Below are 18382 nucleotides of genomic sequence, written 5' to 3'. Positions count from 1 at the left end.
TTTGTATTAGCCGACATGAAAGTAATTGCAGGAGGATTTTTGAGACGGAAGACAGAAAGAAGTGTTTATGAACATTGAAGCTCCTTCCAAATTGTGAATATTATTCTGTGTGTGTCTGCTGTGGAAATACTGGCCAGAGACTGTTTTGTGTTATACAATGGTATTGCATAAATATTCCTAGGCATGTTCACACCATAGCAGCTCAAGCCATAATGCCTTTATTTAATTGGAAATTAATTAAATACATAAATAAGAATAGGGGAAAACGTTTTTTTTTGTTCCGCACAGCAGTTATTGAATCAATTCATCTTTATATTTGACTATTTTATAGCGTTCTTGTGTGTTTTTGCATCTTATTGTCAGCACGCTAAAAACTTTGCAGGGGCAAAAGACACTTGGCATGTCCCATCTGGCATAAAGCTTCACAAATGTCCCTCTATCTCTATTTTCCTTCTCCATCATCACTTTTTTTCACCTTGAGCGAGAGCCGGGCTCTCCGGCGTGACCTCGATAGCCGGAATGTTTTCCCTTTCTCCCACGATGCACCTGGAGGGGACATGGCCGTCTCTGGGCCTGTCAGAGAGGCTGTTAGCGCTTCTCCCATGGGGGGAGGGGGGGGGGGCTGACAGTAGAGATGTCCCTCTCTCTCTCTCTCTGTCACACAAACAGGCCGGGCCACTAATGGCCTCTTCTTCCAGAGCTTTTTAGCCGCCGTCTTCTTTTTTGTTGTGCTCTCGAGTTTTCATTTATTCATGTTGTCCCTTTCTTCTCCTTTTTTTCCCTCCTCCCCTCTCGTTTACCCCTCTTCTTTTCCCCCCCCCCCACCTTGACTCCTGCCTGTCTCTCTGTCTCTCTACCTGTCTGTCTGCAGCAGTTGTATGCAGCTCAGCTGGCGGCCATGCAGGTATCCCCGGGGGCCAAGCAGCACGGAGGCAGCCTGCCACCCCAAGGCAGTATGGGCACCCACTCCCCCCCCACCAACACACACTCACAGAGCGACAAGGGCCGTAACTCCCCGCTACCAAACAAAAAGGTAAGAGAAATCCAAGAAGACCTGTGTGTGTGTGTGTGTGTGTGTGTGTGTGTGTGTGTGTGTGTGTGTGTGTGTGTTCGTTTAATAATAGAAAAGTCAGTGGATTTGTGCATTACTTGGCTCACAAGCTTGGGTGTCCAATATTAACCAATTATGTTGAATCAAAAAGAAATTCCAGGTAGACAATGACTTGAAAAGACTATAGGCTAAACATTTTTATTTAATACAAATTAGCCATTAAACAGCGCAACATTTTTGTCAGAGATTTGACCTGTCATATTCTTTTATTTAAACATAAAGAGGCACTCATTTCTTTAAAATTCTTTACAAAATTGGATTTCTTTTGAAAGCCAATTAAAAAATTATATCTGTGCTGGCAATTTGTTTAAAATTAGAATAACGTTTTAGACAAATATAGACATAAATGACTAGAGCAGTTGAACTGTGCACACATTGGCCTTTCTAGTGTTACGACAGAGACTGAGAGTGATTGTGCATGAGTTTGAAATGTTTGTCCACGCTTGTCCCAGGTTGCATCCCGAGTCTTGTCCTTTTTCCACCAATCAAACAAGTGTCAGAGCAACGGTCAGCTCCTCATACTAATGCACGCCTTGGTACAACTTGTCTCTGACAAAACTCACTGTGACTCTGCAAATCAAACAGCTGAACTTTTATCACTAACCTCCAGCTGGGTCAGTATGGCCGCGCTGGATTTGAGGATGTATTGCTGTTTGTGCCGTTTTCTCGGCTGGCCGCACAACGGGGCTGAGGAGAAGCCTTGTGTCCAACCAAGTGGAATTCTATGAATATCTGGTCAGCCGTTGTGGCCCTGACCCCCACACACACACACAGAACCAACATGCCCCTGCCATCATCTGTCCACCCTCGGACCCCCTCACAAGTGTAGTGGTCATTCTCAAATCAACACACACACATGGGATAAGACTTCTGTGTGTAATAATAGGACAACACTCAAAATCAGAGACTGACAATTCGATTTATTTTAACATAGTTTCCAATATTTTCCTATTTTCACCTCGTCTTTCCTCTCCTCTCCTTTTATTTCCTCCCTTCTCCTAATTTCTCCTTTCCTTATTTCCTTTAACTTCTCCATCCTTCTTCATCAATCTCTTTTTTGCCCCTTGTTATGGACCTATGTTAACCCCAGTGTCCACACACACACGTTCAGGACTAGCCCATGGCCCAGACTAAAGCATGCGGTTGACCCCGGGGCTTGCACCCCTGCTTCCTTGTCCATCATCCCCTCCCTTCACACCCACACACACACACTTTTCCGCCCAACCGACACACTCCTCTTATTACCATATATATGGAGTTGGGTTGAGGGGCAAGTGCTGCGGCCTGTGGTGGAGGGGAAGTGGGGAGGCGTGGCCCCACATGGCCCCCCGACAGACCCCATGGAGCCAAACTGGCCGATTGAACGCAGCGCTGCTTTGGTGTTTGTGAACAAACTTCAGACTAGAGTTTTGTAGCATTTTATAGATATATGTCTTTCAATCTCAGTCTGTCTTACTTTTTTAATTTCTTTCATCCAGACTGACCACTGCAGCACTCCAACACTCTCTTTTCCTCTCAGTGTGAGTGACATGTATATTTCAGAGGTGTGCTCCCCCTGTGGGCTCTATCTCAGGTCTCTAGTCATTTAGACACGCGCTGCCTGCCTCTGCTCACAGCTGTTTGGACTCAGGCGCACAACGCTTAAGTGCTTTACCCTCGGGTGAGACACGGACACACACAGCCGTGCGCAAACACACACACACATACACAGGTGTTGAAGAAGACACCATGCCAAATAGTCCCTTCACAGACACACACACATAGCCATGCACAAATCACTGCAGCATACATTCAGCAGCTTTCTTATACGCAAGAGTGGACCTTTAGATGTAGGCAGGCATGCATACAGATCCATACAATAGTGCACCATATGTAGACCATTCGCTGACATGCAGTCACACACACGCAGTGGCCAGACATCACATTTACTTAGGTACTATATACATGATGTCCTTTTTATTCAACCTTTTATTTCTACACTAAATCAAAAAATAGTGTGGCCATGTTTAGTATCTTTCTTAATGATAATAACCTCGAAAAACATGACTTTTATTGCTGCAGAGTAGGTTTACAACATGGTAGTATTATAACAAGTATTCAAGTCATTTCCATCTATTGGATATGAGTATGAACAAGTGCCAACAAGCCTACTCTAATGAGGGAGAATAAAACAATCAGTCTAGACTTTCAAGGTAAAGTCACGTCAACACGTTGGTTTTCTCCAAATTAGTAGAAAATGTGAAGTGCATTCACGTACTTGAGGAGTAAATGTTTGAATCGGTGCCACCTAGTGTGAGGAACGGTGTCAAATCTGCCTCTTCTGTGTCGTCTGCTGTCTGAGAGAATTAGATATGACAATATAATTAATATCCAAACAGTCACTTACAGCTAGAAGGGAAGAAGAGAGGAGGAAACAGAGAGGAGGAGGAGAGACAGAGAGATGAAAGGAGGGAGGAACACGTTGGGGTCCTGACATAGTTGTTGTAGCACACACACCTTAACACACACAGGAGCCTGCCCATGATAAATTGCAGAGGCACACACACTTGTCCTGTTAATTGAACCATCAGCCCCAGTGATAAGATGCAGAGCCCTGATGTCGCTTTCACATGTCGACATCCACAGAAGTGAAATACAGCCCCCACACACACACACACACTCACTATCTCTCCCCTCCTGCTTCCTCCCTGTCCCTCTGGCTCTCGTTGTCACTCTGCATGTTTTCGGTCTCAAAGCTGGAGACTGTTTCATCAGCCAAGAGAGACACAAAAGCAATTGTATTAATTCAAGATTCCAGGGCTTTCAGAGGCTTTAGAGGCCTCACACACACTCACACACACGCACACACAGACACACACACACAGACACGTTGCCATGAGATTTAGAGCTTGTTGAACAATGTCTCGCAGTGACACACACACATAAACAAGTCGGTCCAAGCCTCTCAGCTCCACTGTCTAAACTAATTCCTCCACACTGGCATAATGCAGGTTGGCCACCTTCCCACCATAGGATTTGGCTTGGCGCGGAGAGGAAACTCCCCCCATCCACTGTACAAGAGGCGGAGGCATTATCTATTTGTAATAAATATCGTTCCCAGCCAAAGCCCACCATAATATGGGTCAGGATTGAGAAGATCCCTCTCAGTTTTTCTCTCCTCCTTTCTCTCCTCTTCTTCTCCGGCCCATTGTCTCACTCGAGGCATCTTTGGGGGTCCTCCGTCTATTTAGAAAGACCCCCCTAATGAAGGACAATCCGGTTAGGCCTCATCGCACACACACACAAAGTGGTGATCGCACACACGCATAGGCACGTACACATGTAGGGGCTTAATTGGAAGGGCTTAATTGAGTTGTGAGGGGCTCATAAGGCTTAGAACGACTCAAGGAGTGGGAATCGGGGAAAGTCGGCCTTAATGAGTGGGTATACCACACACACACACACACACACACACACATACACACATACAGTACTAGCTCCTTTTTGGATCCAACTGTATGGTGATTCTTCTCTGCCTAAGCAGCAATTAGACTAATGACCATAAAATAATGTCTATATTATATGGTTTAAATGTAGCCACAATAGGGCACACCTGTAATGCTTAGCACTTAGTTTTATGAAATCCAAACCCAGGAATAATGAATATATTATTGTAATAAAACAAAAGAATACAAACTGTTTTTCTAAATAGACATAAACACCATTGTGCATATTTACTGGCGGGCCCATTAAGCTGTCCCCGGCCCCGTGTTGGGTCTGCCTTTTAATTGAGGAGTTTTAATTACACAGAGTGGTCTGTATACATCTGGCCCCAGGGCGATCTAATTCCTTCCCGTCATGTGACCCTCCAAAACTCCCAATGATTGGATTAGATCATCAGCAGGGGTGGTGTTGTCATGACAATTAACGAGATAACAGCCCTCGGCGTCGAGCGGTGGTCCACATGCCGATTCATTTAGGGGCCCTCTGTCTGTGTCACAATGTGAGGTTATTGCTGTGTGCGCACATGCTTGGATTTTGATGCACTTAGTTATACATATGACTATTGTTGGCATCAACAGCATGGACCTAAAAAAACAGCTACTTTAAAAGTTATTGATTGGTTCCTGGGAATGTGCGTGTGTGTCTTTGAAGCAGAAAGTGCTACTTCCCATTTCCCTTCACACACTGCCATGTTCACAGACATGACCCTAGTTTCTAATGGAGCACGTGCACATTGAAGTGGCAGACAGTCCTCGGTTCTGTTCGCCGTCTCATGTTGAGAAGTCACCATGTCTTCAGACTCACTGCTGTAAAGACTCAGGGAGGTGTTCCTCTGTATGAAAGAGAGGCGCAGACTGTAGTTTTAGAAAGAAAAAACATGGTGTGTGATTGTTGCTCTTACCGCTGGCCTTGTTTGAAGCATGTTGAGGAGCAGAATTACATTGAATGTTTACTTGAGCGTGCATGTGGAGCGTGCACATGCATGTGCATGAATCATCTTGACTTCGCTGTGATACGAAGTCAGTTAATTGCATGTAAATGTCAGTGGTTATTGTTGTTTGCTGCAAAAAGTGTTTTGCTTATGACGGGCTGTTTGGATCCAGGCAGTGGCATGCACCTTGTTATCTGTCCCATTGCTGTGCATGGGCTCCCGTTACATTGGTACGTGTTAAAACCTCATTTGCGAGTTGTCTCGGTGAGGTAAGGGGAGGGGTCCCCCCCCCCAACCCCTGCCTCCTGCTTCCAAATTTCTATGGTGGTCACAGCAGGCGAAACTGTGCTGTTTTGGTTTTTGCAGGACAGTGAGGGTGCACAGCCACTGAACCTGTCGGCCAAGCCTAAGGCATCCGAGAGCAAGTCACCCAACTCCCCCCCAACTTCCCCACAGGTCGCTGCAGCCGCTGCCGCCAAGCTGGGCCCTAACATGAAGCACAGCATTGCCCCCTCCAGCATCGGAGGCCCACCCACCAGGGTCAGCTCCATAGGTAAGTGGACTAAAGTCTCCATCACATACTGTACACGCACTCCAAAACACAGACGGAGCAAGAAAAGTTCAAACATATTTCAAAAAGGTGGGTCTTTTTTTGTAGTTGTGTCCTCTATTCAGCTATGACTTTGGTAGATGCAGCATTGCTGTTGGAATAAAAATGATAACCAAAAACCAAAATAAGATTAAAAAAACTCATACACATGTTCAAACCAACAAACAGTAATTCACTGGTAGTGGTGATGACAAGAATAGCATCCCCCTCTCAGTGTTGCCATTGTTGCGACTGCCAGTACCATAATCATACCCGGCCATATGCACACGTACATGAAATATGACATAAATGAATCACTATTTTGTAGTCTTAATCCATTTTTCACGCAACACTGATAGTTCAAATATTAAACATATGTAACGGGCTATAATTAGTGTGTTTGTGGTTTGTTTTCCGTGTCGCTATTTGCCTCGGGGCTGCTCCATTGTTATGTGTTTATTAGTGACTGAAAGAGACAGAGAGACACAGCAGTGAGGGGAAGGAGAGAGAGAGATGGGGATTAGCACTTTTTTTCCGAGCGATGAAGCGGGGGAATAATAAAGAGAGGAACGCATGACAGACAGGAGGTATCACCAATGAGATTAGACAAGCCTCTTACATGAGCCAGGACAGCGCAAACACCCAGCATTAATGACACAATGACAGCACACACACACTAACACACACTGAAATCACACAAAGGCTCACACACACACACTCAATCCCACCTCCTCCTCCTCCTGTGCAATAGGCAGTTAGTCCTTTTTTTCTGACTTCTTGGCTAATCTCACTGTTTTTCAACAAATCGGCGGATTTAATATCAGATTAGTGGATTTGCGGTCCCAGATGTTTTTTGTTCCGAAAAATGGATTACAGTGTTTAAAGTTAGTGTGTGATCCCCGCTGATTTATTTGTGCGTGGAGGCCAGTGTGTTTTGCGTTGCAGATCCCTGGTTTTGCCGTAGCTCGTGGTCCCATCTGTTGCCACTGAGTTGAGCCGGTCACCAGCCTGTTTGTTGTTGCAGTGTATCGTTGTATTAGGATTCCTGTTACAAGTTCAGAGGGGATAGAAGGGGCAGACAAATTGGAAAAGAGTCTAGAGGCGGTCGTTTTGATGTGGGGAGAGTGTGTGTGTGTGTGTGTCTGTGTGTGGGTGGTACGATGAATGTGTGTTCAGGTTATTTCAATTCAGACAAGAACAAACAAACAGACACGCAAGCAGTGGATGGAGTGAAAATTAAAAGAAAATAAATACAACAGGAACGTTTGTTTTTTTATGCTATTTGAAAAAGAAGTAAAAAAAGGTGGCAAACAAACGTTTTATATGATTTGCAGTGAACGAATGACTTACTTCACTATCAGAGGGAATTAGTTACCAGATTTAACATACAAAATATACTTTATAAAATATGATTTTAAAGATGAAATTAAAACCTTAAAAAGGAATAAAAACATTGTATTTTCATTAGTTCCACTCTTTGCGAATTCATTCCAGTCATCTGTCTACTCCCGCTCGTCTCACCTCTCTCACTTCTCTGACACCCACCAACCCAAAGGCATGTCTCCCTCTCCCCCCCTTACTCCATCCATCCGTCCATCTTCCCATCTCAAACCAAACTGAAGGGCTGTCAGCGCCTTTAACTTCTACCGCCATCACACACTTGTCTTCGTCCACATCACAAAACTGCAGTTCCCCCTGACCTTGTTGCCAGAGTGGTGGCCAAAAAAAAGGTATTGCACCTGTCTGTAGAGACTCGGCGCTCAGAGAGACAATGTGTGTGTGTGTGTGTGTGTGTGTGGATTGAGAGAAAGAGAAACAGAGAGAGACACCCCCCCCCCCCTTGCTATCTGGGTCACATTCACTTGTCTGGATGGTTGGCATCGCTGTCAGTTTAAGCGAGACTCGCACACACACCCATGAGCGCGAGAATATCCGTCTGCCCCCCCCCCCTTCCCTCTCGTTTGACTCCAGATTAAAATGGACTGCCACCCGATTCCATCGCCCTCTCTTCTGTCCTCTCCCCTCTCCCGACACCCTCCATTTTTTTTGGCCCCGCTCACATCCAGATTTTCCGGTTATGACTTCTGAAAGAGTTCACGGCTCTGTCATTACCAATCTGAAGCTGGTAATCTGGCTTGAGATGGCATTAGCGGTGCGGATTAGCGCTGATAAAGGCCCCATAAGCCAGCCGCGGCTCTTTGTTAGGAGCTAACCCGCCTGATAGAGAGAGGCAATAGCACACAACCTCACAAACACATTCAGAGCAGATGCCTCATCGTCATCGGCGACTAATCTGCGGAAATAATACAAATAATAGGCGACAAGGAGGAGAGGGGAGATTTGATCTTTGCTATGTGGCAGGGCAGATGTTCTCAACTGGGGAAATTAGCAGGACTTTGTAGCCGTAATAAGAGTCATGTGGCCACCTCTCTTCAAAGTGGAACTGTGAGGGTTCACATCAACAGAGATGTGTTGGTGTGCGTGTGGAAAGATGGGTGTTTTAATTGGATTTAGAGGAGTGGAAGTTGTGAGGGAGTGCTGGTGTTTACCGCTGCCAGCAGGTGGAGGAAGCTGTGGGCAGCGTGTAGCGAGGCTAGCTCGGGGCACACTGTGACTCACATGCCCAACTCCACAGTGAAGTGGTCAGTGTGAGTGTGTGAGTCTGAGAGAGCAAGAGAAGGAGATGGAAACACACACACACACACAGATGCCCCGGAAAACTCTCTTCATCAAGTATATGTTAATGTCTTTACCTCATGGTTCACGGGAAGATTTATTCTGGATGAAAGCCTCCTGCCTTCCTCCGAAATATGAACACACACGCACATCTATTTAGTATGCTCTTATTACACTTAAGTACATTTACAGTACAGATACAGAGCCACTCAAGTTAAATTACTCTTTCACACACTACTAATGAATACACAAAACCAAATTAATCGCCTCTCCCTGTGTCCCTGAACGTGTCTCAGCAGACTTGTTGTCGTCACTGTCCACGACCGCCTACCTGAGCGACCACGAGGCGGTGAGCAAGGCCTTCGCCGAGGCGCGGCAGATGAAGGAGCAGCTGAAGAGGGAGCAGCAGGTGTTGGACGCCAAGGTGGCCGCCGTCAGCAACCTCAGCCTCAACAACGGACGATCAGAGAAGGTAAACGGCTTGACATCTGTACCACAGCATCAGAATGTGTTGTCACCTTAGCAACAGGGGACTGTATGAATTCAATCTAAATTCATAACAACAGATGTTTAAAAGGTCAACTGTCACTATGTGATACAATTTATCGTGTTTATCATTTATATTTGGTCTACAATTTGATTGAAATACATATTATAATACAGTCTTCATTAATGTAATTCTGCATCTATTTCTTATGACAAATAACTCCCACTCATCAATTGCATCAAAAACTGCGTGGATTATGTCAAGAGAAAAATAATAGAACTGGTTCCAAAGGTTTACATTTGTAAATTCTCCCAAAAATGCATAAAAAAAACTAAAAAAAAGTCGTCACAAGCTGCGCCGTCTCATTGTCAGTGTGTAATAATTTGTCTTGCCATATGCCATCCCTCCTGCACCATGTAGGAGGTAAATCGGTGTTCAATGCGCTCGCTGAAATGTGTTGAAGCTAAACAGGGCCAGATAAGGTAAAACCAGAGGCGTCTCGGAGGTAATGAGTGTGTCTGTAAGGCGCACTGCGGGGCCACTTGCGTGTGTGTGTGTGTGTTTGTGTGTGTGTGTGTGTGCCTCGATGTGTGTGGCAGAGCGGAGCGTTGGGGAGACGGTAATGTGAAGTGACGGCGCCGGCTCCTCGGCAGCGTGGCTAAATTGCGGTTATTTGTTAAACACATTGGGAGTCAGCTGGTGCACGCGCATGCACACACACACACACACACACACACACACACACACATACTTACAGAGCAACAGTGTGCTTGAAGCATCTGCACCGCTGACATTCAACAGCTCTATCTGTCTCTTTCTTCCTTTTTTTCCTCTCTCCTGTGATGTGTCTCAGACAGACAAACCCACACTGATTTATGTGTTTTACTGAGGTTTTATCCACATTTAGACAGAGTGTAACTATCAGTATACTGTAGATACAGTAAAAATAAACAGTCTAATTGCCAATTGGATTTAAACCACGGCAACTCTACTGGGAAGTGAGGGAACATCGGGAAAGGCTGCTGATTGTCAGGAGCATATTTTACAGCGTGTTTCAAAGATCCATCGCATTAGATGGAGGTTTTAAGCTGTTATACAATTAAATATTAGACATAGTTTTATTACATAATTGTCGTTACATCTGGTAATAATAGAGTATGTTATCATCCAGTGAAATGAGGTGGGACAAAAATAGGTTTTCTATTTATTGTGACTTGTACTCATGGTGCAAATTATGAATTTTGACAGTCGATTTCAGTTTTTAATTTAAAACTAAGAATAACAGATGCTTTGTATTTTGTTGTCATGCAGTCTTATATACTCTTTAAGACCTTATAAGTTAAAGTATATTTAGATGTAAAATTCAGTAATATTTTAGATGACTTTTTTTGGGAGAAAACACGACTCTCAGCTTCCGAAAGCCACGTCGGCCCGTGGCTTTGTGCAGCCGGCGAGCTCTCAGCATTACAACAGTGTCATCTCTGACACACTCAGAGGATTAGTTTTGTCGCTACTTTGTGTCTTGGCTCCAGTGTCAGCCATTCAATCCACTTTTCTCATGTACTGTACTGGGGCTTAATGTCAGACTAGGCTGTCATCCACTCTGTCTCCTGTTCATCTGGTCTCTGTCTCACACACACAGCAAAAAGCCCTTTGTAACGGCACACTCAGGCTTAAAGTCGAAAAGTCTGAGGCACATTTTGTGCTTGTTTCCTGAATAAGGTTTGTGGAGAGGAAAGGAACATTCTTCATTATTTACATACAAAATCTGCTAGATAAATGCTCTTTTACTAAAACATAATAAAATGCTTATTAATGACTTGCAAATAAACCAAAAGAGAACATTTCCACAGCGTGCCGCAGCCTTGCCTTCTCGTCTCCCCGTCTCTTTAGCTGTATTTATTCCAATCTGGGGGGGAAATGATCTCTAACAATTAAACTCGGCTGGACTAAAAACAGAGGAAATGCATTTCATTATCGCCAGCCGGCTCGCCAGGGTCACATATAAATGGAGAGGGACACTTTTGGGAAGGTTGTTTTAGAAGATGACAGTGTTTTGGGTACTGCTCCTAATCGTGTAATTAAACTGTAAAACGCTGGCGCTGAAGCACTGCGGAGTGTGTGTGTGTGTGTGTGTGTGTGTGTGTGTGTGTGTGTGTGTGTGTGTGTTCGTCGACAGTCAGGTTCTAGCGGAGAGTGCCGGCTGCTTGCATTAAGCATGTAAATGCTCAGTAAATCAGGCTTTTATTGGTTGTAATAAATACCCAGGGGGCCGTGCGGCGTGGCCTCGCTCTCGTCCGCGCTGCACTCTCCCGTTCTCTCTCCCTCTAATGCGTCGACCCTCGGGGGCCTCTGGGAGAGGGAGGCAAGCCGCTGCACTCCACTCTCGCAGGTGGCTGCCAGGAGCCGCCACACACACATACACACACACCGCACACACATCAAATATACTGTATACACACACAACAGTAAACATCCAAATAGGACTAAATGTAATCAACATTCTTGCACATGCAAACATACACAGATGTGTGTTCAAGCATGAAGGCGTACAGCACTCTAACAATTTGCTGTTGACATTAACATTTCAGCAAACAAACCACAACACAAACTGTCTACTGAAACCGTTGCTGTTATTCCTCTGCTTTCTCCGTTTGAATCCACTAATCAAACATTATTGTCATTAACCGATTGATATCAGAACAAAGGGGAACATTTCTGAGATTTCTCCTTTGATTTGTTAGTCGGCGAAGGATTTCAAACATATTTAAAACTGATTTGCTGTGGACGGATGTGCTTTAGGCCAACAGACATCTAATGAGATGTATGTGGTAAATGGAGATTGTGACATTAGACATTACTCTTTATATGTATAACTGCAAAATAAATCATATCAATGAAAAACTTAAGATGCTAAAAAAATCTATTTGTTTATAAATACTCAAATGTTTCTGCATCACTGCAGGTCGGTGGTTTCACTCATTCATGTTTTCACTCTGATTGAATCACTCTCTGACCGACTGAACTGTTGTTGTTTAGGAGAAGGCCGCCCTGGAGAGTCTGAGTCAGCAGCTGAAGCAGCAGGCGGAGGACAAGTTCAGCCACGCCATGCTGGACTTCACCATGAGCGGAGACTCTGACGGTATGCACGCACACACACACACACACACACACACACACACACACAGTCATTTACATGTAGGTGACAAAACTGATTCATTATTTTCAAATGAAAGGAGAATTGGAAAATGTGATTCTTCTTACTTTTTAATAGCGTTATGAGGTTATATAATAATAAACTTAAACTTCCACCTTTCATGAAGACTTTTTATAGAACTTTTCATTCTTTATAAGTATAAATATACACCTGTTCAGCTTTGTTTGATTTGTCTTGTAGTTTATTTAGTTGTTATATTTTATTCAGCTTAAGAAGCCAACACAAATTATGTTCAAAACCATTCAGTGTATTGAAAGAAATAAAAACATGGACATTTGAAGAACATGTTTTTTTTTGTAATTTTCTTTAAAAAACCTACTTTATATCTGTATTTGTTTCTCATGTTTCTCCTACCTCCCCCTCCAGGCTCCCCCAGCGTGTCAGACTCCAGAATATTCCGGGAGGCTCGGGGTCGCGGCACTGCCGAGCCGCACATCAAGAGGCCGATGAACGCCTTCATGGTGTGGGCCAAAGACGAGAGGAGAAAGATCCTGCAGGCCTTCCCCGACATGCACAACTCTAACATCAGCAAGATCCTCGGTAACACACACACACACACACACACACACACACACACACACACACACACACACACACACACACACACACACACACACACACACACACACACACACACACACACACACACACACACACACACACACACACACCACACACACACACACACACACACACACACACACACACACACACACACATCACCACACACACACACACACACACACACACACACACACACACACACACACACACACACACACACACACACACACACACACACACACACACACACACACACACACCTCCTTTGAGTGACAGCAGCCTCTGCCCTGGCCACCTAACCCCCCCCCCCACTACACAGTGCGCAGCCCAAGAGGAAGGAAGACGCATGTACTGCAGCTCCTATTTCCCACGTTCTCAAACACACAAAGTGATTTCATTACAAGCGGTGGCATTGTGTAAGCGGCTGTTAATGAACGGCTGGGGAGGGCACGGCTCCGACAAATGATGATATAATTCATTATGCATTAAACAAGCAGCGCGAGGCCGCATGACATTTCCCCCAGACCGCCGGGATCGGCCCTGACATTTTAAAGAGCTCCTAAGCGTTTTATAACGCAGAGAAATCTGGTTTTAATAAGCCCTCTCCTTTTCTCCCTCTCGATTGCTAACAGATCGCAGAACAGAGAGGGAAAGACAGCGCGCGCGACCAGCCAAGTGCTGACAGCTTTTACCCATTAAACATACAGTAGTCAAGTGCAAATTCAGACCAGATATGAAGCACACAGGGGAAGACTAGCTCAAGATTACACCCACACACACACATGCAGGGAACTGATACTACAAATCTGTGAGCTGAGAGAGATGACAGCAGGTTCAGTGAAGTCCTCATTAGTTTAGATAAGTACCTGTCGTCCTCACCCTCATTAACCTTTTTCTTTTAACCGCTTCCTTTTTCATGGTGAAACTGCCACCATTATCCAGGTGTAAGTGTGTGTCGGTATGCACATGTGATGCCGCCACGCAGACTTTTGTTCGTCATACAGATGATTACTGCTTAGGATGCCAATTTATTTTGTAATTTTTCTGTACAGCACAGATACTAATCATTATTTTCATTGTTAAGGCTCACGCTGGAAATCCATGACTAATCTGGAGAAGCAGCCGTACTACGAGGAGCAGGCTCGCCTCAGCAAGCAGCATCTGGAGAAATACCCCGACTACAAGTACAAGCCGCGGCCCAAACGCACCTGCCTGGTGGACGGCAAGAAGCTGCGCATCGGCGAGTACAAGGCTATCATGAGGTCCCGCAGGCAGGAAATGAGACAATACTTCAGTGTGGGGTAGGGATCAAGAGCAGTAGCTGTTATGCTTTAGTATACTTTTGTAGTTTATTAGCAGATTGCATTTGCACTTTTGCTTTTTTCCCAATAAATTTGATTAAGCCTCATGACATCAGTTTCAAGATAAACAAGATAGAATTTGATTAGCACTCTTTAAACATTGAGGTTTGATTTAGATTGTTGATGTGAATTTTCAGTCAAGCAACACAAGCCACAAGTTTTAAAATGACTCCACAACATTTGTAAATGTTCTCATTCTCTGTCTTTAAAACTAAATCTTCTTATGATGTTGCTGATGAATAAATCAGTCAAACTAATATAAACTCAAAGATGGAGATATTTGGGGAAATAGGGGGAAGACTTTACAACACTAAAAAGAACCTAAGTAAAAGAAGAAAGACAAAAAAAACACTATTTTGCTGAAGTGATCACAAAAGGTATAAATCTAGTTGGCCTGGGTGGTGGATTCTGTTTCCATGTTGGAGCCAGATGAGCTGTTTGTGCTTTGGAAAACACTCGTATGCTTATCATGTGTTAACATCCCTCTGCTGTGTCTTACAGGCAGCAAGGCCAAATACCCTTGTCCTCCGGAGGGGTGGTTTACCCAGGCGCCCTCTCCATGGCAGGAATGCCCTCCCCCCAAATGCCCTCAGAGCACTCAAGCATGTCCAGCAGCCCAGAGCCAAACGCCGCCCACCACCAGAACCCCCACCTGGCTGGCCTGAAGGGGGAGGAGCCACGAATCAAGCAGGAGGTGCTGCGGCTGGACGACAGCAACGGCAACGGGTACGACGACTTCGAATACGAGGACGAAGAGGCAGGATACACCAGCGATAATGAGAACCATATCACCCAATAGGACGGCCTGACAGCTGCCTATTTGTAAGCCAATCACAGCTGGTTATCCCCACACAATCCCAAACCCACCAATCAGGAAGAAAACTCTCTCTTTTTGCCAATCACCTCGAGTCCCAATCTCACAACACCCGCCCCCCTCTACCCTTCCTGACTAACATGGACTCTTTAAGAGAGCCAAATGTTTCCCCCCCCCCCCCCCACTGGAGTCCTGATACCAGCATCTGATCAATCAACTGAAGCACAGGACCTGTCACTCACACTGACTGTTACACTAACTGGAGTCTGACGACCGAGCCAGCCTCTGACGCTCGCTGAGGAATATTCAAGTACTACTGCAAGGTTCTGAGTGTAATACCAGGAGTGAGGAGAGATATCATTCACACTCAAAAAGCAACCTTTTAGACCCGTTTGTAGAAAAAAGGAGACATTTTCAAATGAAAGACGAATCAGTGGACCTGTCAAAGGCTAACAGATGACACTTTAAGATGGCGGACCTGTTTATTATCAAGAGACACTTTTAAAAAGTAACAGCTTTTTTTGTTCTTTGGTTCTATAATATTCTCACTCAGGTACACGGTGCCAATAAGTGGCTTGTGAATGTGATTTGTTGTTTTTGTGCTACAAGTTTGAATAATAATAGGAAAAAAGAGACATTTCTTTTTTCCCCCTTTTGTTGTAAAGCACCTGAAAGACATCAGACATGTTTATTTTTAACGAGAACATATCTTTTCTTCGACCTCGCAGTGTGCTGTCAGCGGTTCATCCCTTTTCTCTCTGTGTTTTTTCCCTCTCCCCCCGCAATCTGGGAATCCGATGGGACGGTCCAGCCAGGACTGACCAGTGCAGCATGGACTGTCCCACTTTAAGAGATTTTCCGGGGGGGAGAAGGGGAGTTTAGGAGCAGAAACAAAAGCACTGTGTTGTGAGACAATCCACCAGTTTCTTCTCGCTCCGTCCTTCTATCTTGATCGCGTCCGGGGCCAAAAATCAGAACAACTTATCTCGAGTGTGTGTCGGTGTGTGATGTGTGTACTCATTTATTGGCCATTTGCACATTTGTGTAACATTTAAATTTCAGTGTGAGAAAAAAGGCTTAAAAGGTCTCAGATACAGAAAGACAGGCTTACACTGCTGCTGTTATTTACTGTACCACACACACACACACACACACCTGTTGTTCTGCCCCTCAGTGTTTTCCTGCTCCCTCCAATCAACATCGTCCTGCTGCCCCCAGTGGGCGGAGCTGAAGCAGCCAGTCAGTGTTTCTGTTTGTATTTGAATACTGTATTTTATTTTTTTCTCTTCAAACTGCCTCTAGTCTAATAATATTATTAACAATAATTATAAGGATGGTCAGCGTTTCCTAAGTTTAGTAAGTTATGTACAGTATAATTTATTTTTCTCCTCTTTACGACCATATGAAACTATGACAGTCAATGAAACATTATTCTATTTAGCTGGTAGATATTTAGCTAAAACAAAAGTTGTCATTTTTACCTTGCTTTGTTTTGTTCCCTTTTTTTTTTTTTTTTATGCATTTGTTTTGTATTAATCCCCCGGGCGGGGGGACGGGCGTAGTTGCCCCCGGCCCCCCTCCGAGCTGAAGACATAACCTGTTCATGTCCAAACCCATTTCTAAAAAGCACTCAGACTTGGAGAAAAAGAAGAACATGATTTTTTATTGTTATTATCATTTGATTTGTAATGGTTATTATAATGTATAATGTGAAGTTTCCTCTCTTTTTTTGCCTTTTATTTGAATATTTGGGGAAATCAGTTGTATCACTTTTGGAAACTGTTTTCTGTGAACAAAGAGTCCCGTCCCCGTTTACTAGTGTTGGTCGCCTCACCGAGACACAGTGGAACACCTTTGGCTTGGATGCACTCACACACACACATGCACAAACACAATCACTCACACACACATTTCAAATGAAGAGATTATCATGACTACCAAACAAATCCTATGCTGTCCTTTTTTTCTGTTTTATGAAATCTAGTATACTAGATTTAAAATCTTGTACATATATTGTTTTTGGTGTTTTTCTTTAAATCATAGGAAAGCAGTGTTTACCGTGATCCACCAGAGTGTTCCGCTGTGTGTGAGAGTGTGTGTGTGTGTGTGCGTGTGAGACGACCACACGTATCTACAGTATCTTTAAAGTCACTTCTCATCAGGAGCCCTTTGCTTTGTTTGAGCTCCACGCGATGCTACAGGAGCCATGACTACTCTTCAGGTGTGCTGCCACATAGTGATCAATCATTCTCGCTGTAGATGTTTTGCTACATGCCACATAATGAGCCTCTGGGTCTTAATTTGCTGTATAGTCACCCTTATCATCACACCTTGGTTCTACCCAATGCTGGAGAAAAGGGGACTCAGTGGATCAATCCATTTTTAGTTTAACAGGGGGGTGGGTGGGGCATTAGGACGTCAATCATCCCTGCTGGCAAGGTCTGACCCCATATCAAGACAATGAAAATGATGATGATGATGATATTATTTAAGACAATCAAAGTCATGAGTGGAGCTCACAACAAAGTAAGAATTATTACAAGTAAAAAAAAAAATATCTTACCATCTCAACTTGAAAAATCAAGAAAGATAATTATGTAAATATAACATAGAGTTATAGATTTATATTTTGTTCATAACACAGTGTAATATAAGTTGTATATTTCTTTTTTTCTCTCCCTACTGTCTCTTTATTGATGTTATCCATGCCACGGAAAAGCAGAAGTCGCAGTACTCTCACAAAAAAATGAAGAAAAATATCAAAGAAATAAAGAAAAACAGGAAGAAGAAAAAAACCAAGCCGTGGGCTGCCACCACCATCTGTTCTAAGTTCACTTTTTTTTCAGTATTACTGCCAGACAAGGCTCTAATAAAGACAGCAATGTGTTGGGTAAAAAACTTGTGCTGGTCCTGGTCACTTCTTTCTTCCACACATGCATTCACACAATGGTTTAACAGCTCCAACATATTCACATAAACATACACACTGCCATGGCCTTATTGTGCAGGAAACTTGCAGAAATATGAACGGGCAGTGAACGCATCCACACTTGTTCATATGATATTAATAAACTGCAAAGATAAATAAACAAGTAGATGGTTAGGAGTTTTTGAAAGGGGGGGATATATAAATCTAAATGTCCCACCTG

At 44.1% G+C, this 18382-nt stretch overlaps 1 protein-coding gene across 1 annotated transcript in view; it reads left to right on the top strand.

Moving 5' to 3' along the window:
* sox5 (SRY-box transcription factor 5) overlaps positions 1–18131 on the top strand; it is an 80722-nt gene extending 62591 nt beyond the window's left edge. Inside the window, 7 exon segments of the mRNA XM_034131479.1 lie at positions 872–1033; positions 5892–6078; positions 9087–9262; positions 12317–12419; positions 12861–13034; positions 14143–14359; positions 14921–18131. Coding sequence (XP_033987370.1) covers positions 872–1033; positions 5892–6078; positions 9087–9262; positions 12317–12419; positions 12861–13034; positions 14143–14359; positions 14921–15218 — 1317 coding nt within the window. The 3' untranslated portion in view covers positions 15219–18131.
* The last annotated feature ends 251 nt before the right edge of the window (positions 18132–18382 follow it).

This window comes from Trematomus bernacchii, unplaced genomic scaffold (genome assembly GCF_902827165.1).
Source record: "Trematomus bernacchii unplaced genomic scaffold, fTreBer1.1, whole genome shotgun sequence".
Lineage (NCBI taxonomy): Eukaryota > Metazoa > Chordata > Actinopteri > Perciformes > Nototheniidae > Trematomus > Trematomus bernacchii.
The sequence above is the reverse complement of the archived record's forward strand: the minus strand, read 5'-3'. Positions and strand labels throughout refer to the sequence as shown.